The 25026-nt window shown below is 52.8% G+C and overlaps 1 protein-coding gene across 9 annotated transcripts; it reads right to left on the bottom strand.

The window, feature by feature from the left end:
• Positions 1–24790, bottom strand: LOC133356264 (RNA-binding protein 25-like). Of its 9 annotated transcripts, none has more exons than XM_061573675.1 (15): positions 24749–24790; positions 13967–14180; positions 12278–12321; positions 10043–10381; positions 8455–8512; positions 7460–7638; positions 6324–6695; positions 5662–5742; positions 4843–5123; positions 4060–4183; positions 3366–3455; positions 2531–2604; positions 1492–1642; positions 975–1279; positions 1–310 (listed from the first exon to the last, which is right to left on the bottom strand). In XM_061573675.1, exons 1-15 carry the CDS (start codon positions 24773–24775, stop codon positions 151–153), a joined length of 2499 nt encoding a protein of 832 aa, XP_061429659.1. In that variant the 5' UTR covers positions 24776–24790; the 3' UTR covers positions 1–150. The 9 variants fall into 9 exon arrangements, with proteins under 9 accessions (XP_061429659.1, XP_061429661.1, XP_061429662.1 ...); XM_061573677.1 differs by lacking the exon at positions 24749–24790 and adding an exon at positions 20800–21185; XM_061573678.1 differs by lacking the exon at positions 24749–24790 and adding an exon at positions 20617–20785.
• Positions 24791–25026: the final 236 nt, after the last annotated feature.

A 25026-nucleotide genomic window follows, 5' to 3' on the forward strand; every position in this document is an offset into this window, starting at 1 on the left:
AGCCGCTCGATCGGCGACGGCACGGCGCCGGTCGAGGGTCCGGCGGCGGCGCCGCCGCGACCCCTGCCGGCGTGGTAGGCGTCCGCGCGGGTGGTCGGGACATCGTCCTCGTCGCCCCCCCTGTCGTCTTCGTAGTCGTCGTTCTCTTCGTCAGCTTCCTCCTCCTCCTCCTCCTCGTCGTTGTTCTCCGCCTCGCCGCCGCCGCCGCCGCCAGGGCGGTGGTGATGGTGGTAGTGTTGGTGGCGGACGTCGCTGCGGGAGCGCGACGACGAGTGGTGCGGCAGCGGCCCGGGGCTTCCGTTGGGGAAAGCTGCGGCGAGGGGACGGACAAGGGGGCGAGGGGACGGACAAGGGGGGGGGGGGGGGGGGCACAAAAAGGCCCGGCGTGGCACACTGTCACGCTGGCTGCACCGGTCACAATTGTACGGAGCCAACCATTTACCGCGTTGCTTGAATCCAGTCTCCCCCTTCGCCGACGTGGCGTTTGTGAGCGCGACGCGACTCTCTAAAACAAGCTAAACCATTTTTATTTTACCAGGTAAGGCCTCACTGAGCTATGTAGCTCTTATTCAGAAGCGACCTGGTTATCACAAATGATAGCTCAATTAAGTGGGCTCATCATCCCGTGTTGATTCCAAATGAGAGAAAAACCGGAGGACCCCAAGAAAAATCCACGCGACCACGGAGACACGCTAACTTCAAATATACAGCAGCAGCAGGCGTCAGGGTCGGGATCAAACCCACGACTTCCTGGATACCAGGCGAGGTAGTTAACATCTATCCACCAACGCAACGCCAAATCCGCTAAATCTCCACACGGGAGAGCTCGGAGATTCTCAACGAGGCCACGCGCTGGGGAAGGAGAATCGCTACAAAAAACACCCGCACCATCCACCAGGCCCCCCTCCCCTTCCCCCGCCCACCCCCCGGTGTCCCCCACCGTAACCGCACGCCATCCCCCCAGCGGCACGCACCGTGACGGAGGCCCCTGTGCGTGGGCATGCTGGGCTCCGCCGTCCGCCGCGAGTTGCCGTCGTCTGCCGGGCGACGACGACGCCGCCGCCGGCCCCGCCGCCATGGCGGCCCCCTCGTCGCTGTGCGGCGACACGGACGGCGCGAGGTTGACGGGGCGCAGCGTCGGCCGCAGGGACGGCAGGAGGAGCGCCGGGCCCTCGCTCGCCGACGGCACGCCGCCGGCGGCCTCGCCGTTCTCGGCGGGGGAATCGGAGCCGCCCTCCGTGCTCGCGTCCATCTCCCACCGCGCCTCCATCTGCTGGATCTGCACCGTACGCGGCAGCAGCAACAGCAGCAGAAGCGGAGTCAGTCGGTGGCTGGGCGAGCGTTGACGCGGTTGCAGAGCTGCGACGATTGTACGTCATCAGTTTTTCTTCCGATTCCGTTCCAACGACGTACACGTTACGCACGTCGTTGGAACGGAGTGGAATCGATGGGGGGGGGGGGGAGTGGGGGCGGCGACGACCCCACACTCACCCTGAGGATGTCCCCGTCGGGGTCGGGCCGACCCTCGCGGATGAACCTGAGCCGCAGCTCCTGCAGCTCCTCGCGCTCGCGCCAGCGGTCCCTCTCGTCCGACTCCAGCTCCTTCTCGCGCTCCCACAGACGCTTGGCCAGCGCGTTGCCCCTGGGAGCACGCGGGGGGGGACGGACGGACACGTGATGCGTGAGCGGGGGGGCGGGGCATGGGACGCGAGAGCGGGAGGGGACGATGTGCGTTACGCTGCTGCAGCGTGCGTGGGCAACCTCCTTCCTGCTCGTCATCCCCCCCCCCATCCCTCCTAACCGCTTCTTCTTTATAGCCAAGAGCCCCGACGATTCCCCACGCCCTTCTCCTCTCTGCCTCGTCTCTCGTCGCACAGCCGTCCTCGTATCCCGCTCCCATCTCACCCTCGGTCTGCCTGTGAAATGACTGCTCCACTTACGAACATTCGACCGAGGAACAGATCTCTGGAATATAACTCGTTCGTAAGTAGAGGAGTCTGTACTCCGTCAGCTCTGCACCGGTGGCATCTCTCGGTAGATAGCCTAACCTAAGCGCGAGTCTATGGGGTCTGTGTGTGAATCTATGGGGGTGTTTGTGTGAATCCACGGGTGTCTGTGCGAGTCTGTGGGTCTCCGTGTGAATCTAAATGTGTCTGCGAGTCTGTGGGTCTCTACGTGAATCTACGGGTCTCTGTGTGAGCCCCATTCTCAACACGTGCCCAAGCCACCTAAGTCTAACATTTAACCAACTGGTAGAGCAAATGCTGTCAGCGAGCACATATGAAGGCCGGCACGATTTTTACACACCGCACCAGGTACTCGTTTGAGGCTGAGTAGACCTAGGGGAGGACCACGAACGTTTCAGATAATCGTCACTGATGTTGGCCGTGAGTGGGAATCGAACTTGGGTCGCCTGGTTCGTAGCGCAGTGTGCTAACCGCCACACCACCGTATGCGTGACATGGCCACGCATAAACACACACACACGTGCGCACACGCACACAAGAGCGCGAGGTGTGGTTGCACTCACATGAAGTACTTGGGGTCGTCCCGGTCATCGTCGTACTCCTCGAAGAACACGCGCAGACGCTTCGCTTCCTTGGTCTGAAGGCACGGCGGTGACGCACGAGCGTACACACACACACACACGCACGCATGCACACACACACGCGCGCACACGCACACGCACGCATGTCACGATCAATAGACTCGATTGTATTCTTATTGAGCTTTGCTTACCTAGCAAAGCCTCGGCGAGTCTCAAGACTCTTTTTCAGGAGGGGGCTACGCGATTGCTACCTATCATACGGTGACATTTTTCAGGTTTTGGAAAACCTGGAGTGTGACGATGGCACACGACGGACCGAGCCTTGCCAACGACGTCACGGCGCATGCCGCGGTATTTTTATGGTCAACGTACACCACCCACCCCCCTCACCCCCACGGCAACAAGCAGGTGAAGGCCGCTGGGTTCAAACGGCGACCCCCTCTCTGCAACGAGCGGCCAACGGCGTCACCGAGTCCCCCATTGCGGGAAACGGAGCTGACGAGACGGACCGAGGTCGCTGACACGAACGAGACAGACGGAATATACCCGAGACACAGAACTAAAACTAAATTTTTTTACTGCGCCAGGTAAGGCCCACTGAGCTGTACAGCTCTTTTTCTGAAGCGACCCAGCGTCAAACGAGTACCTGGTGCGGTGTGAAAAAAAACACCGCCACTCGGGCGTGGAGCCGGCGACCCACCCCTCGTGCGCCGTGTCGGGCTTTATAGGGTGCTCGCTAACGGCACTTGTCCCAACAGTCTGCTACGGCTACGCGGGGGATCTTTGTCTTTGTGTGTACATGTGCGTGTGTGCGTACCATGTCTCTCCTCCGATTCCGCTCCTTCTTGGCGTCCTTCTCGTAGAGTTTACATCGCTTCTTCTCGCGGGCCACCCAGTTCTTTAACCTCTGCACGGACGGACGGCAACGTGGAATTGGCCGATTAATGAAGGGACGCGCAACCCGTAACACAGATGTCATTATTTGAACCGATCCTGGGCCTCCCCTAGGTCGACTCAGCCTCAAATGAGTACCTGGTGCACTGTGTAAACATCGCCGCTAGGAAGATAAAGACGGCCGTGTGTGGCGCTGGCCACCACTCACTGCCTCGAGCGCCGTGCCGGCCTTCATGGGTGCTCCCTAACAGCACTTGCACCAACAGTCTGTGAAGGCTATATGGGGGATCTTTGTCTTGGTGGGATGGGGGGACATCTCAGAGAGGAAGAGCCTCAGGTAGTGGGTGGGGGGCTGTCAAACGCTTCTCTCTCTTTCTCTCTGCAAGCTCTGGACAACACCCGCAGGCTAAACTGAACAGGCGTCGTCGTTGCGCCTGGACCTCCGATCAGCACCGTTGGCTACGTACGGTGCGAAAGAAGTTCAACATACAAAAGGAGTCATGATTATGATTATTTTTGAGACAGTAAGCTGGTCTACGTCCATGTGAGCGTCATCTGCGTCCAGATCGTCTGCGCCTGCTCGTCTCGCGTCTGGCGGTGTTCGTGTCCGTGCGCACCTCCTGGTAGGAGGCCTCCTTCTCCCAGAGCCTCTTCTCCAGCCTCTTCCTCACGTAGAAGTCCTCCTCGTCCTCCTCCTCGTGCGAGCCGTACAGACGCTCGCGGTCACGGCTTCCATCGTCGCTGAGCGCAACGGCACGCGCAGAGTTAGCAGGGCGGTCGACACGGGTCAACGCCGGTTTGCCACAACGTCACCAGCCGGACACGGACCTGAGCTAGTGACACCGTACACTTGACCATGCAGCAGTAGCAGCAGGACACGCATGCTGCGTGCAATGGGCAGGTAGGCAGGCAGGCTCCCGAATTGGTGATACTTCACACCGTGCGCAAACAAGTACGCGTGTTGAACTTCGTTCACGCCCTACGTAGCCAACCGTGGCTAATCAGAAACGCAGGGAAAGGACGACAAACTAAACACAACAAGCAGTTCTAAAGAAATTAGTTGTCAATCTAGATGCTGATGATTTAAAAGTGCATAGCACCCAGTCGCTTCCTAATATCTGAAGGAAGAGCATTCCAGACGGCCGCAGAAGCGCGTCTCGAAGCGCCGCGCGATGCGGCGACCGTCGTTGTTCGACGGGCAGCCAAAAGCCGCCGCTGCGAGGATGGGCGACAGCAGAGACTAAAGAAACCCAAAGGGCACAGCTCCTCCCCTCGCGTTGGCAGCGGCACTCCGGAACAACGCGCAGCAGCAGCAGCAGCAAGACGGCACGCCGAACGTCACCACCAGCGGCGACGGCAGCCGCAGCAGGGACGGACAGCGAGGCACCGTCGCTTTGCACCTGGCAGGGCTGGGCTCCTGGTTGGTGACGTGGGGTTTCTCCTTCTCGCGCTGCTTCTCCTTCTCCCGCTCCTCCCGCTCCTTCTCGCGCTCCCTCTCGCGTTCCCGCTCCCTCTCGCGCTCCCGCTCCCTCTCGCGCTCCCGCTCCCTCTCCCTCTCGCGCTCCTCTTTCTCCCTGTCCTCGCGCTCCTCACGATCCCTCTTCGCCTCCGGGCGATCGCGGTCGACGACGTCCATGTCCTGCCGCTCCTTCTCCCTCTTCTCCTTCTCCTCCTCCAGTTTCTGACGGGTCAAGTGGAACGGCGGGCGTCAAAATAAACGCTCGTCGACCGGAACAACGACGACAACACCTCTGGATGAAAAACACGAATAGGTTTTACCCTTTCTGGCAAATAAAACAGGTGTCGTGTTAAGATGTTCAAACGCCAAATAGATACCTTTTTGCAAGGCATAATCAAGTCTGCATTAACCACACGTACACGTGTGGAGAAACGTGCAAACAAACATGCTCTTGATAATATATGCATTGTCTTTGAAACTGATTGTTGCCAAGCAACGCGGAGGGGGGGCTCGTGCCAGGCCCCGAGCCTGGATGTAGAGGATGGTTCCGTGGCCGGGTTCATAGCCCGGCCGGATATCAAACTCCCTTTGCAACAGACACAACATGGGCACAAGAGAATGGCGTGTGGCGACGACTGTGGCTTGGTCGGCTGAAGGCCGCGATGAAGAAGCTGTGGTGGCCGACGCGCCGCAAGGCACGGGGCCAAGGGCTGACGTTGGCGATGGTTTCCAGTGGGCGCGGCACACCGGTTAAGCGCACCTTGTGGGTGTCTCTGAATTTGCTGATTTCGCGCGAAATGAGGTCCTTCTTGTCATCCTCGATGTCCATGTTGTCCAGATCCTACGCAACGAGACGGGGAGGAGGCAGACAGACGGTGCAGGGAAGGACGCCCGGCAATAACGCTCGCCACGCGGCGCACGCACGCCGTCCCACACACCGAAAAAATTGTTCGCCCTGCCACATTTGTCACGCTCAAGCCGACTGCTGTCACTTGCAAAGACCACTATACTACCACTCCCCAACGCAAGCACACAAAGACAAAAATCCCCCCCACCCCACGCGTAGCCTTAACAAAGTTTTGGGGCAAGTGCCGTTAACGAGCAGCACCTATGAAGGCTGGCACGGCACACGAGGGGGTGGGTGACTAGCACTACCTCCGACCGCCTTTGTCTCCCCAGTGGCGATATTTTTGCACACTGCGCACGCAGCAAGCAGACACGCATGGCACACACACACACAGCGCACACACGCACGCACACACGCAGCGCACACACGCAGCACGCACACACGCACGGCACGCACAGCGCACACACGCAGCGCGCACACGCACGGCACGCACACACGCACGGCACGCGCACACGGCACGGCACGCACACACGCACGGCACGCACACACACAGCGCGCGCTCGCACGGCACGCACCCCGTCCTTGCGCTCCTTGCGCCGGCGACGCTGGAAGTTGTCGGCGCCGCCCGACTCTCCCGACAGCTGGCTCTCGTGCTCGCGGATGACGGCGCGGATCTCCTGCTGCGTCGCTTCGTCCACGCGGCGCGTCGCCGCGTCCAGGTCATTGCCGTCGCTCTCCTCCGCCACTTTCTCTTCCTGCTGCTGCCGCTCCTTCACCTGCTTCTTGTCCTTCTCATCCTGCTGCTGCTGCTGCTGCCGCTCCTTGTCCTGCGGCTGCTGTTCCCCCTGCTGTTTTTCCTCGCCCGCCGCCTTCTTTTCCTGCTCGTGGGCTTGGTTGGACGCCGGCTGCGTCTTCTCGTCGTTGTTGCTGCTGCTGCTTTTCTCCGCCTGTGGCCGGGCGGGGAAGGTGGAGGAGCGCGACGGGAGGATCAAGAGAGGAAAAAGGCGAGGAGAGGGCCGTTACGTAAAAAAAAACACATCAAAGGCCGTGTCTCAACTTGCATGGCGCCGCTCCCGAGTACGTGCTCACCCTTGGAGGGAAAGGGCGACTCAAGACGTGCACAGATTTCTCCCGAAACTATGACTATTTTACCAGGTAGGGCCCACTGAGCTATGAAGCTCTTTTTCAGAAGCGACCTGGCCACAGGGGAATAGCTCAACGAAGTAGATTATCATCATCAAGTGGAAATGCCAAATTCTCTAAACACGTGATGCTAATTCTACATTTTGGGGGGAAAAACCGGAAGGCCCGGAGAAAAATGCACAGAACCACGGGGAGAGAGACACGCAAACTCCAAATATACAGACACCAGGGTCGGGATCAAAATCCACGACCTCCTGTATACCAGGCGAGGTAGTTATCTCGCCACTGACAAGCAGTAAGGGCAGCCACGCGATGATCCAGTGCCAACAATAGCCCAAGCTCTGCGATCCTCTACATATTAAGATGTTATTACATGTTCGAGAAAACCAGAGCACCTGGAGAAAAACCCACACGTGCAAGGGGGAAACACTCAATCCCACACAGACGGAACAGGTGGAGCCTGCCTCCTCCTGGCAGAGCCAGGGTATGGCAACCTCCTCGAAGTAAACGGGGAACATTGGTGCGATTCACCAACCCTGGCTGCATTACACAGGCCACGTGCGCTTACGGCGGCGGCGGCGGCGGCGGCAGTGGACGCCTGCTGCTGGGCCTTCCACGCATCCAGCAGGGCCTTGGTCTTGGCGTCGACCTTCACCAGCAGGTGCCGGTCGCCCAACTCCAGGTCGTGCAGGAGCCTCAGTGCGCGAAGCGAGGAGCCCGGCTCACGGTACTCGCAGAAGCCGAACGCTGCGTGACACCGCGCGGACACCCCGGCACACAGCTCAGCACCGCGAGATCCAGTCACGCCACACCGCCCAACGCCCCCGGCGCTCTCGCCCCGCCGTACCCGCGCGGTCCAGACACACCACGCAGCTCCGCTCCACTCATCACCCCCTCGCTCTGACCCCCCAGTCAAACGGTTAGTTAATCTACCGCGGCCGCCACGGCTCTGCTGCGAGTTTCTAATGCCGATGCCCTCCCCTTCAAGCTGCTCCCGTTGCCAGAGGCTCTGTTTGTCAAATTAGAAGCTTCACGAATGTAAAGGCAGCCCCCCCCCCATGCCTACCCCCCTCAATGTAATCCCCATCGTGCCATCACGAAAAAAAAAGGAATCCCTCCGTGTCGGCACGGCACAAAATATCTGGTAGGCCGCAACGATGACCTGTGGGTTTACTCTCTAACACGTTTTTGTTGACACGTTGGGGAGTACATTTTTCTTACGTGACAAACCTTACTAATTGGCTGTGTCAGGTGTTGGCGGGTTTAACGACACGTTTATATTTACGCGATATAACCCCAAAGGAAAACCTCTCGTTATGGGTGACCTTACTGTGAACGATGCATTGTCCGCAAATTGCCCTGCGCATCACCATCGACCTGCGAGTGGGTGGGTGCGTTTGGGTGGGTTTGGGTGGGTGGGTATTAAAGTCCAAAGTACACTGCTCACTACCCCCACCCCCCACACTCACATCCCCACCCCCCATGGCAAGTGCCGTACCACCACCGCCCCAACTCGGCCACCACCACCACCACCACCGCGGCTCGCAGATCGGATCGTCTCACCTTGGAGTTTCCCCGACGGTCCCTGGACCCGTTTCCAGTTGAGCACCGTGCCGCATTTCTGCACGAGTCGACGATGACGACGACAGGGCAGGGCGGGTGTTAGGGAGGCAGGAAGGGAGAGAGGACAGCCGTTTTGTTACCTTCAAGATTAACGGCTGTTATCTTGTCGGGCTGTCCACACACAAGTTGAAAGGTTTAAATAATAATAATAACAATAAAGCCCGTTTACCAGCACGTCAAACACAATGTTGTACGTAGCCAATCGCCATACGTGTACCGTGTTCTGCGGGTTACAAGACTCTCCATAAAGTAAGAGGCACTGCAGAAGTTTGTGTCCGGGCGAGATATACAGATCTGATCACACACCGCAACAATGACAAAGATCCCCCGTATGGAACTTCAACAGACTTTTAGGGCAAGTGCTGTTAAGCGAGCGACTACGAAAGTCGGCACGGCGCATGAGGAGGTGGGTGGCCAGCACCGCGCCCGGCCACAAATGACAAAGATCAACCATGTGGCCAAAAATGAGTGATGGGGAAGTGCTGCTATTGAGCACATGAGGAGGTGGTGGACTCAGCAGCGCCCCCTCGGGGAACACGGAAGTTGGAACACAGTAGAGCACGCTGCACCGCAACTCTGCTAACCTCACCGCGTAGCCCCGTAGCAGCCTCCCAACACCAGTTGCATGCATGGCGTTTAAACCAATCCAAAGCAGGACAGGGCGGGTGCTAATCTCCCAGTAACATGCTAATTTATGACTTTAACATCCTGCTAATTCTCTCACATTAACACAGCTTATTCAATGCTAAATTCTTTGGTTGATATGTAAACTCCTTTGTCAAGGCGCTCTTCTCCCACCCAGCTTAAAATACGCTGCCAAGCTTAGCAGTGTTCATTGGAGCGCTGTCTTTCAGACAGCTCTGTCTTCACCTGAGGACGGCTGCTTGTGTTGTGGCCGAAACGTTGTGAGAATTTTATTTTATTATGTTTTATTTTTATTATTTTACTATTTCCCTTATACGTGACTTTACCGAAAGAACCAAGAAGATCAATCCAAAGCACTTGGTAGGCTCAAGCCTGCTTCGAGCAAACTTCGGAGACCCGACCAGTTCGGATTGTGGGTGGATTGGTCACAAGGTTGGCATTGTGTACGCCAAGTGGGGGGCGGTTTCCTTCTCGCCGTGGCTGCACCGGCTCCTGAAGGCAAGCAGACCTCCACACGGGCATTCCGCGATTTAAAGTATTTCTGAACGCAAGGACAGAACATGCATTTCGATTATTTTGCTGTTACAAATGTCCACGTGATGGGCCACTTTATCGAGCTATCATTTGTGGCCAGGTTGCTTCTGAAAAGTAAGTGAAGAAGCTAAGTGGGGCTTGACCTGGTAAGATTTATTCGACGGTGTTTTGTACTGTTTGTTGTTGTAAGCTTCTGACCCCTGTGCCCCGACTGGACATCTGTGCAAAAAGAGCTTTACAGCTCATCGCATTTCTCCTCCGGTCGAAACAAAGACTCTCATTCTGAGAACGGCTCGCCGGCAATCCCACCGAGGCGGCAGCCAACGGCGCAAGCGGACGGGCAACTTACGGCGAGCAGCAGCCCGATGAGATACTCCGACGCGCGGTCGGGGATGTTCCCCACGAACACGGTCGTGGGGGGCGGCGCCGGCTCGTCCGCCTTCCGGGGGGCGGACGACGACGATAACGACGACGACGACGATGACGACGGCGGCGGCTGCGGCGCCGGCGAGGAGGCGGGCGGCCGGACCGGGGGAGCCGCCGCGGCGGACATCGTGGGCGGCCCTGCTCCGGGCGGAGGCGGCGGCGGCCCTGGGGATGGCAGCAGCCCTGGAGGCTTGCCCATCATGGGCGGCAGCGTCATGCGACGGGGCAGGAACACCTGGTGCCGGAGGGAGGGCACAGTCCACTGTCCACGCAGCAATGCGGAAGCAAATGTCAATCCCACTGCTGGACACGGGGCGATCCACCCCCAAGACCCCACAAACAAAACAAAGACAAAGATCCACCGTGTAGCCTAGACAGACTGTCGGGGCAAGTGCTGTTAGCGAGCAACTATGAAGGCCAAAACGGCACACGAGGGGGTGTGTGGCCAGCAACACGCCCAGCCGCCTTTGTCTCCCGAGTAGCGATGCTTTTACTAGGTACTCATTTGAGGTTCAGTCGACCTAGGGGAGGCCCGGGACCGCTTTAGATAATCGACACTTGTGTTGGCCGTGAGCGGGAATCAAACTCGGGTCGCCGGGTTGGTAGTACAGCTTAGCGCTAACCGCTTCACTACTGCTCGCCCGCACACACACGCACGCGGGTCACGGCGGATACGCACGACTGTACAGCAGCGAGCCGGCCGGTGCGGGTTTGGCCCAAGGCGGAGGGGGATAAACACGAGGGAGCGTAAGTGCGGCGCAACTGTGGATTTTGCCGCACGGCACTCTGCTTCTCGCACAACGCCGCGGCGTCGCCAGCGGGCGTGTCTTGCTCGTGATGGTCACCCGTTGAGGCACGCGATTGCAGGCTCTACCCCCCGCGTAAGCTTCCGGGATGTCGCGAGATCGGTTTGTGCATTGACAGTGAAAGGCCATTTCCGGGGGGTCACACCTCTTATCTGTGGTGTGTCCACTAACACCCACAACACACTACACGCACTCATGTACTACACGCACCGTGTAGTACGCGTGTACACGTAACACACGTGTTACATGTACACAACTGGCTTCATCAGGCGACAGCTAGTTGTAATTACTGGCAAAACAAAACACTCCAATTGTAAATGTTGTGCGTTTACTCTCCAACACACCGGTGTGCTGTACCTGTAATGACTTGCCATGTTTTCTTGACGTGACAAAGTTTACTAGTTGGCTGTGTCGGGTGGTGGCGGGTTTAACGACACATTTATACATTTAAACGATCTAACCCAACAAAAAAATAAAAACCTATACTATGGGTGTTGTAGTCGCTACTCTTCAACTCCCCCAGGTTTCATACTCTTAAGTTTTTTCGATAAAGTCACGTAAGGAAAAAATTAAAATAGAAATTAAATAATAATTGCCTCCGAAACGTCGTGATTTAATAGATTTATTTTCATTTATTATTATATTGTTTCTATTTCTATTTTTTTTATCTACGTGACTTTACCGAAAAAACCTAACAGTATGAATCCTTGCAGTCACGAAAGCTTCAAATCTAGAATTAATCCCCCAGGTTTTCTCAGCGTACCACTGCACGGTGCCCCGAGGCCATTGCCATGAAAATAAAAGACAAGCCTCATATTAAAAAAAGCCTCATATTGCGCGTTGCACAGGCAACTCTTGCTTATCCAGGGTCATGGGGGAGGAGAGGAGGGCATGGCCAGCATCGAACAAAAGAAATGCTAAAACACAACCAAGTCAGGCGATGAGATGAATTACTGTTTACCTTTGTAAAATTGTGGGGGTGAAAAATACATTAAGTCTCATCTGTTTTTATTGCTTCTTAAAGTGCCGGGTTTGTGTGTTTAGTTGTTAACCCCCCTCCCCTGCACCCCCGATTAGCAAGGCTGGCTTTTATATTGTTGGTGTCTGTGTTGGTGTCTTCACCATCAGCCATGGTCCATCCACTGCTGGATGCATACAAAGTACTGTGTTTGTGTGCGGTGAATGTGAGCGCTGGGCCCCCAAGCACACATGTAAATCCACGATTAATCCCACAAGCCGGATAAATCCACCAAGATATCATCGAGAGTTGAGTGTATTATTAGTTGTAAAACTTTTTGAAGTTGATGATTGATGGTGGCGATGATGAGGTGATAATCGTGATGATAGCTCACCGGTCTGGGAAGCATGCCCATCGGAACAGGAATCATCGGGGTACCTGGAAAACAAACACACACACGGGACACGTAAACACATGAGCACAGCAGTAATTCCCCCGATGTGCCATGAAGCGCATAGACTCAACATGTGACAACAAAGCAACATTACACAATGGATCGCACGACACGTGCCGGCTTGCAAGACTCCAAACGGCATTGGCGACGTACGCGCCATGTGACGTCACAAGATGACGCAAGATGTGACGATACTGAACGTGACGATACTCGACGTGATCGACTGGCACACCAGCAGTTACACGCTTTGCACGGCAGCTAAACACAGAGCTGCACGAGGTGTCGAACGAGACGTCACGTGACGCGCATCGCCGCACAAAACCGAGGATCGGCGGATAACGCGTCACGTAACACGTGCCGCACGGCGCTTTAACACAAGGAGCATTAGCATTTCATGACGCGTCACGTGGCATCATATAGCACGTGTGTCAGCAAAACGAACATACGAATCGGGGGGCGGGGGACGGTGCGTCGCGTGCTACGTGGCACATGACATATGGCAAACGGCGCTTTAACACGCGGAGCAGCAGTAGTAGTAGCGCACCACGTGTCACATGGCACTGTCAACACAACGTGGGTCACCGACCGGGCTGGGTCGTAATGCTGCGCAAGGGGAGGGGAGAGGGCTGCGCGTGTCCGTACAATGAGCGCTTAGTGATTTGTTGACGTTTGTGCGGCGTTAGCCTGGGGGAGGCGGGGCGCGCCAGTGCCCGCTGAGCGATGTCCGAAGCCGGACACGTCGCTCCCTGCGCCGCCGTCGATGCTGCGAGCTACTCGTCGCCCGCACGCCGGGAGCCCCCCAGTCTACGTCTGTCACGCGACTCGTGTGTGCGCGCGTGCGCGCGTCTGTGAGTGTGTCTGTGAGTGTGTCTGTGAGTGTGTGTGTAAGGGGAGCGCGGTAGTGTAGCCGCTAGCACGCTGCGCTACGAACCCAGAGAACTGAGTTCAATTCCCGCTCACGGCCAACACCAATGACGATTATCTGAACCGGCCCTGGGCCTCCCCTAGGTCGACTCGGCCTCAAATGAGTACCTGGTGGTCTGTAAACATCGCCACTAGGGAGACAAAGGTGGCCAGGCGTGGTTGTGGCCACCCACCCCCTCGTGTGCCGTTCTGGCCTTTATAAGTGCTGGCTGACAGCACTTGCCCCAACAGTCTGTTAAGGCTATACGGGGGATCTTTGTCTTTGTATGTGTGTGTATATAGCGAGGAGCGGTAACGTAGCTGTTAGCGCGCTGCGCAACGAACCCAGAGAAGCGAGTTCAATTCCCGCTCACGGCCAACACCGGTGACGATAATTTGAACTGTCCCTGGGCCTCCCCTAGGTCGACTCGACCTCAATTAACTACCCGGTGCAGTGTGTAAACAAAGGTGGCCGGGCGGTGTTGGCCACCCACCCCCTTCGTGTGCAGTGCCGGCCTTCACAGGTGCTACTCGCTAACAGCACTTGCCCCAACAGTCTGTTCATATAGGGCACGTAACGATGCGTCAACTCGTAAGAATTCACCTGGTTAGATCGTGCGAGCGCAATGCCAACCGGAGCTATGCACCCCAATCGACCAGACCCGAATACGAGACCATACAAATCCGATCGAACGGGGGGGGGGCCCAGGGCTCGCGGTCGGTTACCTGGGGGCGGAATGCCCGGAGGAGGATACCCGGCGTAGTGGGGGGGCGGCAGTCCCGGGGGCAGGGGAGGGGGCAGCCCCCTCGCCATACCCGGGGGAAGCGGGGGCATGCCCGGGGGCATGGGGATGGGGGGCATGACCGGCATGGGGTGTCGTGCCAGGCGAGGTGGGAACGACATCTTCGACAGTTTTGCGCTGGTCACGCCGGACAGAGCCTGCGACGGGCAGTAGAAACAGGCACACACGCGCACACACACACGAGTCATGGTCCATGTTCAGCATCGTAGTCATCATCATCATCATCACGATCCATGGGCAGATCACTAGTAGGTCTCAACTGCGCATTTCGTCATTTGTTTCCACTTTACTCTCGTCTACGGTGCTAATATTCCGACACGCCCGTCAAGCTTTGAGAAAAAGACTTTAAAAGTCACGGACGGCTAGAAGCTCCGTTACAGCGGCGCTACTGCGGCGTCTCCTCAACGACGCGCGTTGCGCACAAACACGTACGTGACGCGTGACACACGTGTGGCGGTGGCGTCACGGTGACGTTACCGCAGCACGACAACGGCGCTCAATCGTGAGAATCCACTTTAAATTATTTGCCCGTTGAAGAAGCTTCAGCCCGTGTGTTAAGCAGCCCGAGATAAAAGCGTGAAAAATAAGAATAGGTGGTTACCATTTCTGGCAATGAAACAGGTGTTAAAGAGGTTCAAACTCCAAATAGATGCCTTTTCGCCAATATCATACTTTGATACTGGCAAAAAGGTTCCATAGATATAACCGCTCAACCCGAGCTGTAAATCTCTGATACTTGCATCGTCTTTGGACTGTTCCCATTTTGCCGTTCTCTGGTCTGCCACTGGTAGTGACACCAAGGCCATGAAGGCAGCTGCTGTCTCTGGTGTAGGCCAATCACCTTCAAAGGCAATGCATACATTACCAGAACATGTTTATAGGTTTGCATGTTCACCACAAGTTCGTGTGATTAACGTAGACTTGATTCCTTGCAAAAAGGTTTCAATTTGGTGTTCAAACATCGCACCACACTACCTGCTGTATTGCCAGAAAGGGTAAAAAATTATTTTTATTTGTCAAAGTCCCATCGAGATGCACGTCTTGGCAGACGTGTAAACATTAGTCAACTCAATAACTGCAACGATTAATCAACCGTGATTACTGTGCTCACGATGAACACCTCAATATGCCCATGTGCAAAGGGAATGCATTGTTGATGTATGCAACTTGCGTGCAAATTATATATAAAGATTAACTTTGGGCTAAAAGCCAGAGGAAGTCTTGACGTTTATTATTAACTAAGCTTTAAACTCACGTACAACAGAGACACAGACATATAGCCAAGAGCGTTATCTGCTAAGAGATAAGAGATATGGGAGGTGGAGTCGTGTGGGCACGGTGGTGGATCGTGCAACTGTACTCCAAAACCCAGTGACCCAAGTTCCATTTTAGGCCACGGTCAACATTAGTGGCAAGTGATATTTTAACCAGGCCTGGGACTACTCCTCCGCCCACCCAAGACCAATACACACTGACCAACTAAGCAAGTATGGTCAAACAACAATTGTGGCCATGACAGCTTGCGCAGAGGCCTTCCTTCACCCGGCAGTAGATTTATAAAAGGGCCTAACATTGCACGCATCGAAATTGCGCGCGCGAGAAATCGATTATTTTATTTGAATTTGTTGTTGCGGGGGGGGCAATGGAGCGATTGCGTGGCGGGGTTAACGCGTTGCGCTCCGAACCCAGCCACCTAGGTTCAACTCCCGGCGGTGGCTGCTAACATCAGCGCGGTTAGCGATGTCCCCCGCTCTTCCAACCCGACACAACCAGAGTAGCGGTGCCGGCGTACACCCTACACGCCGGTTTTGATTACACCCAATTAGACCAATCGCTGGAGAGTGCCGGTCATAGGTGACCACCGTGGTCCCTAGCTTGTCAGACAGCTCTGGGGCTGTGCTATGTTGTGGGAAACTAAATGACAGCTGAACCCATTGCTGTGCTGCTCCTTTATGCTTCCACATCTATGCTTTCCGCAATCGCCAATCCGCGCGGGCCAGCTTTGTAGCGTATTGGTCAATTGACCCCTTGCAAACGATAAAGTGAAGGGAGGCCTTCATGTCAGCACTTGATTGATAACGAGCTGTAAACTATGATTATTATATATTAGATCGTGCCATGCGTGTTGAAGGCAGGGGAGCAGTAGAGTGAAGGACTTTGCAGACGCGCTGCGAGATGCACACGACATAGCCTCCCCCCCCCTCCGCAGTAGCCAATAACACCAGTAGGTGGATCATCCAAGTTGACTATCCAGGCTCAACCCGGATGAGCTTCCGAAATCTGATTAGATGAGTTGCATTCCGGGTGGTATGAGATCAAAGGCCGTTAACCACGAGCGGAACAATCAATAAACTGAAAACCGACATTCCCGTCAGAACCATGCCCTGCTTACAAGAATTTAAAAATGTTTTCTCCATGAACTCGCTCAATGCAGCGTCGCTATTGTTGAGTGAAAACACAAACACGCCGGGGCGCAAGTCTGCGACCCCAGCACTTCGTAAGCAAGAGTTGGTAGATCACACAGATTTGTGAAAGTTCCTCTTGAGCTGCCAACTGGTCAAAAGGTGGCAGTGCAGCTAGTGGGCTCGTGAATCCATCTGTGCGGACCTAGGCACCACACAGTCAGAACCAAAACCAACAACAGCAACATCCATAACAGGTTTTGTTGGTTAGATTGCGTAAATATATAAATGAGTCATTCAACCAACCACCCCCCGACAGCCAATTAGTAAGGTTTGTCATGTAAACAGAACATGCCAATTCGTTACGAGTACAGCACACCGGTGTGTTGGAGAGCCTGTATTATGGATATTGGTCGCGAAAGCCTACGTGTTAAAGCAGCATCCAGATAGGCACGTTTACATCACCTATAGACCAAGCGCCAATGACCAAATCACCCACAACTACCTGATCTTATCAGATCTCAGAAGCTAAGCAGCAGGGTTATAGCGTGGACATCGCTTGGATTGGCGATGACGCATATTGTACGCTGGGTTGTCATCGACCGCTGCAGGGGCTTGCGTGGTGGGCAGCAGAGGGCAGCACAGCAAAGTCCGTTCTTGTACAAACGTTCGGTCGACGAAATTTAGCGTTAAGGCGACGGACAAATTACGGACACTTTCGAATTAACGAAAAATCGAATTTCCGCGGGAACGAAATTTCACGACGGCCACACGCCGTGAGATCACCAAACGCGAGCCACCACCCGGGAGGGCTGCGTCGTCATCTATCGGCGACAGCGTCACGGTGTCCCTGCAGTGGCGGCAGCAACGCTTCCAGTCATTCCAATGTGCAGCAGCATCTTTTGGCGAGTTTCCCGAAAAGGTTAATTATTATGGTTTTAAGTAAATAATTATTAAATCGTTTTAATATGCACGTTCATTATTATTATTTTTGTTATTGTAAAAGATGTGTATTCTTCGACGAGCAGAGTTGGAATGACCGATACACAGCCCTATATTTTTGGTATTAAATTAATGAGTAAGGCCATTCCGATGTACCAAATTTCGTTGTGTTTTTTTGGAAGAACGCATCCCTTTCGTAGATCGAGGGATACCTGCACTGTGTGTTCGTCTGCTCCCACGCCATTCTAGCGACGTTCACCAACCCACACTGAGCAGCGTGGTGATGTACGGCCGTACAACCCCAAGACCTGCAGGGCAGGGGGAAGTCTTCATCCAGAATGTAACAAACCAGAGGGGAAAATCATCAACCACAAATAGGTGCTACACACTTGTAACAATAACTACGACTACTAAGAAGATACATCAACAATTCAGTAGAGATATCAACAAGAACCAGGTAGGTTAATCAACCACCCTGGTTGGTACATGAACAATAACCAGGTAGAAAAATCAACTACCACAACCACCTTGGTTGGTACATGAACAATGACCAGGTAAATTAATCCACCACCCCAACCACCTTGTTTTGTACAATGTGAACAATGACCAGGTAGGATAATCAACTTCAACAAGTCTGGGCTAAGTATACAAGGAGCTTCAGCAATTCCATCCCATCGTACCTATTTCCTATGCTCAATCCGGGGCATGTATTCAACCTGACCTACACGACACATTCCTGCACGCGTTTCTTTGCACGCTTGCAAATTTACGTTGCGTCGACGAGCCATCGCGGACGCTGTTGTTTACGTGCGTGTCGACCTGAGGGGTTTTTTTTGTTCCTTTCGAGATTTCCTCGTCGTGCCGTTCTTGCTGCTGGCCCCACTACTACTTGGCGTTTTGAGCGCTGTGCTCAAGCCGCCGTGGCAACAAAAACCAACCCGCGGGGTTCTTGGCTCTCGGGGGATACACGAGGCATCAACAATCGGAGTCGGTAGATATATATCTTCGAGTCTGCTTTTAAAACAGACACTGCCGACGAGACTGGTATCATACGGAGTATTTTCGTCCAGCAGTAGATCTGACAAAAGGTTACGTTACAGGTGCCTCTATACTTATTACCATATGAACGTAAAAGTCGCAACGAGAAAGGCGTGTTGGTTATAGGCCAAATGGCGAGTTTAAACCTAAACACACGAGTTTTGAGATGACTAGCACCTACGGCATCCATGGAAGTAGAATAAACCCATAGCCATAGAGACTCAGAGACACAAGGAGAAATACACTCAAGCACATAGATAGACAAGATAAATATACCAAGAGATATATACACAGTAAAATACATAGATGTGTAGATACGTAGAGATATACTCGCAGAGATAGACTCTTGGAGATACACTGTATATAGACTCAGTGATAAATAGAAAGCCAGAGAGCCATAGAGGGACATTAGAGAGACAGCTACAGACGTGCGCTTGTGGCCATGAAACCCAAACTACGGTGCGCATATTAAACCCATAGATATAGAAACTCAGAGATACAAGAATACAGATACATAGATATATTTGGACATACACATATACACGTACAAATATAGACTCGTAGATACACAGAGACACACACTGGCAGAGATAGACTCCTAGAGATACACTGTACAGAATATACTCTCTGATAAAAAAAACCATCTAGGTACATTAGAGACATGGCCATTCAATCTAAACTATAGGTTGCATAATGAACCCACAGACACCGACTCAGAGATACAAGACGACACTCAAGTACATAGACACAAATATATATATATATATACAAATAGATCTAAGCATAGACGTGTAAGCGAGAGACATACTCCTAGAGATACAAGACGACACTCAAGTACATAGACACAGATATATACACAAATAGATCTAAACATAGACGTGTAGCTAGAGACATACTCCTAGAGATACAAGACGACACTCAAGTACATAGATATACACAAATATATATACAAATAGATATACACATAGACGTGTAGCTAGACGTACTCCTAGAGATACAAGACGACACTCAAGTACATAGACACAAATACATATACAAACAGATCTAAGCATAAACGTGTAGCTAGAGACATACTCCTAGATACAAGACGACACTCAAGTACATAGACACAAATATATATATATATACAAATAGATCTAAGCATAGACGTGTAAGCTAGAGACATACTCCTAGAGATACAAGTACATAGGTAGACAAATATATACACAAATATATCTAAACATAGACTTGTAGCTAGAGACGTACTCCTAGAGATACAAGACGACACTCAAGTACATAGGTAGACAAATATATACAAATAGATCTAAGCATAGACGTGTAAGCTAGAGACATACTCCTAGAGATACAAGTACATAGGTAGACAAATATATACAAATAGATCTAAACATAGACGTGTAAGCTAGAGACATACTCCTAGAGATACAAGTACATAGGTAGACAAATATATACAAATAGATCTAAACATAGACGTGTAAGCTAGAGACATACTCCTAGAGATACAAGACGACACTCAAGTACATAGACACATAGACACAAATACATATACAAATAGATCTAAGCATAGACGTGTAAGCTAGAGACATACTCCTAGAGATACAAGACGACACTCAAGTACATAGACACAAATACATATACAAATAGATCTAAGCATAGACGTGTAAGCTAGAGACATACTCCTAGAGATACAATGCACAGAGACTCAGCCAGAGGACCATGGAGGTGCATTAGAGACGTGGCCACAGCAGCGGTGCGATTGTGGACATGCAACTGTAGGTCACTCAACTGAGAAGGAAAATCGTCCACACGACACCGATTCGTCTCTCTCGCCCTGCCGAAGCCTCCCTCTCGTCGTGGCGAGCAGCAGACCCCCGCCCCGACACCAAGAGAGAGCGAGAGACATACACAATAGCTCCCATACTGTAGCGCCAGCCCGAGTGTAACGTGAACAACGAGCGTTCAACGCGCTGAGGCATTTCTCGATGACCCGAGGCCTCTCTCGACGTGCCCCGAACTGCTACCATCACCACCATCACCAACCAACCACAACAAAAACCACAACCACCACGTACACAGCAGCAGCAGCAACAACAACCCGCGCTAGAAACACGAAACGCCACACAAACCTTGCGTGCGTGTGTGGGGGCGCGCGTCTCTCTCGCTCGCTCGTCAGCGCGTGTGACTCCGCACTCACATTCTCTCTCGACACGAGTGGTTCAATGCGGGAACGGCAAACGACGACGTTAGTAGGAGCACGACAATAAGCTTATTCGTTAAAAACGTCAAAGATTAAGGCGACGAAGCCGCCGTGCGGGCTACGGCCGAGTCGAGGGCGCGCGGCGGGGGGGGGGCACCTAGCCGCCTTCACATTCCGTACCCCGCACGCGCAGCCGCGGCTCCCTCGGCGGCCTGTGAGTGGCTGCGCGGCGGTCACGCGGGAAGCCTCCCGGCCAATGGGCGTGCTCCGCGGGGGACGAGCTCGCTTATCCGGACTGCGGATTCTAAAGGGGGGTGGTGGGGGGGTGTGTTGGTGGGGGCGGAGGGACGCGGCCTTGGTCAGGATGGCTCCGAGCGGCGTCGCCGTCGCCTCCCCCTCGACTCGCTCCCCTCGAGGGTCTCTTCCCCACCGCCCGCTCGCTCGCTCCACGCGGGCTGGCGTTGTCTACGCCGCTGTCGTTGTTTGTGGCGGCGTGGAAGTTGCAAGAAACGCGAGGCGCCGACTCCTTCCGCCTCCCGAGGCACCAGGCCCCTGCACGCGGTCACGTGGTGCAGCCGCCGCGTCACGTGCTCAACGACAGCCTCTGGCTATCGTTGAGCACGTGGTGCGCGTCTTGCCCACGTGGTGGCGGTGGAGGAGGAAGATGTGGCTACGTGGTGGTTGCTGGTGGATATCGAGCAGTAGTGGTGGATATGGTGGATGTCTAGCAGTAGTGGTGGTGGTGGATATGGTGGTGGATGCCTAGCAGTAGTGGTGCTGGTGGATGTGGTGGTGGATGCCTAGCAGTAGTGGTGCTGGTGGATATGGTGGTGGATGCCAAGCAGTAGTGGTGCTGGTGGATATGGTGGTGGATGCCTAGCAGCAGTGGTGCTGGTGGATGTGGTGGTGGATGCCTAGCAGTAGTGGTGGTGGTGGATATGGTGGTGGATGCCTAGCAGTAGTGGTGCTGGTGGATATGGTGGTGGATGCCTAGCAGTAGTGGTGCTGGTGGATGTGGCTACGTGTCGATGTTTGGTGGTGGATGTCTCATCAGTGGAGCTCCGGCAAGCAAGGCTGCGTTGGCTATGTCACTTAGCCCGCATACCCAACCACCGCATGCCCAAGCAGCTTCTCTTTGACCGGATAGAGGGGGGAGCTAAACGGGCACGACACGGGCTGAAGGGATGTAGCAGGTGCGGTACCAGAGGACGTGCAGCTGAGTGGACTTTCTGAGGACCGGTACCAGCGGTGTCAAGATCGGCCTCTGGAGGCGGCTCGTGAAGGACGCTACTGGGCAGTTGGAGGCAGTCAACGGAGGAGCGACGCTCACAACCAGTGGAGCGCCGGGCGATAAAATTAAACAAAAGTTGGCACAGTAAGGGGCACAGGTGGCGCATCTACCGGTCATGTCAGTCAGCCAATCCATGGCATCTGGGTCTGTCCCAAGACCTCCTGTGAGCGGGCCTGGCACAAGCGACGTTGTGGCGTATAGCGGGTATTGCTATTGGATGTCAGGTGGTCATGGTCCATGGATGTGTTGCGTGGCAGATGTACGTGGTGAGGCAGAGGGGAGGTCGTAACGCTACTCGGGATGAGTGTGGTGCGTAGGCGGGGGTGTATATAGTTAGATTAGTGTGCAAGTGGCTGGTAACCACATTCAACGAAACTTTTATTTTAGCAGGTAAGGTCCATTGTGGAGCTATAAAGCTCTTACTCTTAAGTCGAGATTTATAAAGCTATTTTTCAGAAGCGACCTGGCGATGATAGCCCAATGAAGTGGCTGGTGGAAATGTAAACCAGCGAAATACTCTAAACGCATTATGATTATAAATGTGGAGGGGAAAACTGGCGGACCCGGAGAAAAATCCACGCAACCACGGGCAGAGGAGACTGCAAAACTTCAAATATACAGACGTCAGGGTCGGGATCGAACCCACGACCTCCTGTATACCAGGCGAAATAGTTAACATCTCGCCACTGCGGCATCCACACTTTGCACAGATTAGATTGTTTTGTTAATTAGGTGAAACATTTTTTTTCCAATGCACACACTTGTATTCGTACTCAAAAGTAGAAAGTAAGTTATTTTGACCCCAGAATTGATCAAATTAGATTTTCTGAAGAAAAGTGGGTGGCTTGCAAAAAAAATTAAACGTATCGAAAGAAAACCACCCACTTTTATTCAGCACCTCTAATTGGATAAATTCTGGGATCTCATTTTTATTTTTCTCATTTTGAATGGAAATAAAAATGTGCGCATTGAAAAACTAGTTTTTTTACCTAATTCTTTTTTTTACCATTGGCGACCTGGCCACAAATGATAGCCCTATGAAAGTTATAACAGCTAAATACTCGAAGCACATGTTTCTAAATGTGGATGGGGGAAAACCGGAGGACGCGGAGAAAAATCCACGCGACGACGGGGACAACATACAAACTCTCAAATATACAGCAGGTGTCAGGGTTGGGTTAGGATCGAAACCACAACCTCCTATATACCAGATTTGAAGCTTTCGTGACTGCAAGGATTCATATTCTTAGGTTTTTTCGGTAAAGTCACGTAGGTAATCTTCTTGTTTCTTTCGGTAAAGTCACGTAGAAGGGAAGTAATAAAATAATAAAAATAAAACATAATAAAACAATTCTCACGACGTTTCGGCTACAACGCAAGCAGCCGTCTTCAGGTGAAGAATGAGACACTACCAAACTAGGAGCTTATATATAAGCTGCATTGGGGGTTGAAGAGCGCCTTAACAAAAAGAATGTGCATGTGAAGAGGGATTTAGCAATGCAGCTTATATATAAGCTCCTAGTTTGGTAGTGTCTCATTCTTCACCTGAAGACGGCTGCTTGCGTTGTAGCCGAAACGTCGTGAGAATTGTTTTATTATGTTTTATTTTTATTATTTTATTACTTCCCTTCTACGTGACTTTACCGAAAGAAACAAGAAGATGAATCCCTGCAGTCACGAAAGCTCACGTAGGTAAGACATCAAAATTAATAAAAATAAAATGTTATTAATTTTGATGTTTTACCTACGTGACTTTACCGAAAAAACCTAAGAATATGACTCCTATATACCAGGCGAGATAACACCGCGAGTTGTTAACTCTTAAGAACAGCATCACTATAACCCTCTACGCCGAATGAACACATGACCCGGAATTGTAATGAACTCGATCTGGTCGGACATCGGACCTCAAAAGGCCAGCAGATCTGAGCTTGCAAAGTGCCTGGATAGGTGCCCACCCTGCACAAATAGGTTGTCATAGGGCTTCGGGGCTACGTTGCGTTTTATACCGAGTTGTACTGTACGTCTATGCTGCCCATCTTTACCAATCCGCACTGACCAGCCGGGCTGAAGTATGGTCAGACGGCCTCCACAATCAGCACGGCGTGGGGAGCCCCTCATCCAGCAGTGGATTAACAATGTCTCGATGCTCCTACGGGCATTGTGTTGCGCTCATCTCCACCAGTGGAAATTCCACATTCCCATGGCAGGCGCCAGCTTTAACAACCACTTACGACTTGGCACAAAGTGGTACCTTTCGATTTAAAGCTTTCGTGACTGCAGGGATTCATCTTCTTGGCTCTTTCGGTAAAGTCACGTAGAAGGGAAATAATAAAATAATATGTTTTATTTTATTATTTCCCTTCTACGTGACTTAACCGAAAGAACCAAGAAGAAAGTGGTACCTATTTTACGACCATGTAGAGATGACAATGATGGCTTGCCTATGTCAACCCTTAACCCTACAATAAATTAAAGCATTTGCATTTCTAGACAACAGTCTACACAATGAAAGGTTGATAGCATGCAGCACGGCTGTTACAATTAGAATAAAGATCATGCCGATTGCAAAATATAACAATAAACGTAATACTGTACGCAATTAATTGTTGTATTCGTGATTAAGTTACCGTACTGTATGGAAGACAGCACGACACACGGAAACGGCAATGCTATAACGATGCGCACATATGTACACCGTGTTCAACGTGCACAGATTTAGCACTTTAATTTAAAGCATTTATATTAACACAATCGCAATGAGAAACATTTTGCCAAGTAAAATAGCGATAACATTACGGAATTTAAATAAATAAAAAGCACGATCACGATGCTCACCTGCTCGCTCAACTGGAGCATAACCATGTTTTGCTCAGCAAACGATAACACTATTTGTTAAGATTAAAACGATGTAATTATTTCAACAACAGCAATAGTAGCAGCAATTACAGCGGCCCCTTCGGCGGCATGACGAGCGGCGACTCTAAGCGCGCCTCTCATTGGTCAAAGGCTCCCCAACAACAGCCGCTCTGATTGGACGAGACGTTTTCCTACGGAAATTTTAAATGGGGGGTGGAATATTCGAGTATTAATTACAGAAATTAATATTGTTTGGT

Source organism: Lethenteron reissneri, chromosome 53, assembly GCF_015708825.2.
Source record: "Lethenteron reissneri isolate LAM-NWPU_2019-01 chromosome 53, ASM1570882v1, whole genome shotgun sequence".
Lineage (NCBI taxonomy): Eukaryota > Metazoa > Chordata > Hyperoartia > Petromyzontiformes > Petromyzontidae > Lethenteron > Lethenteron reissneri.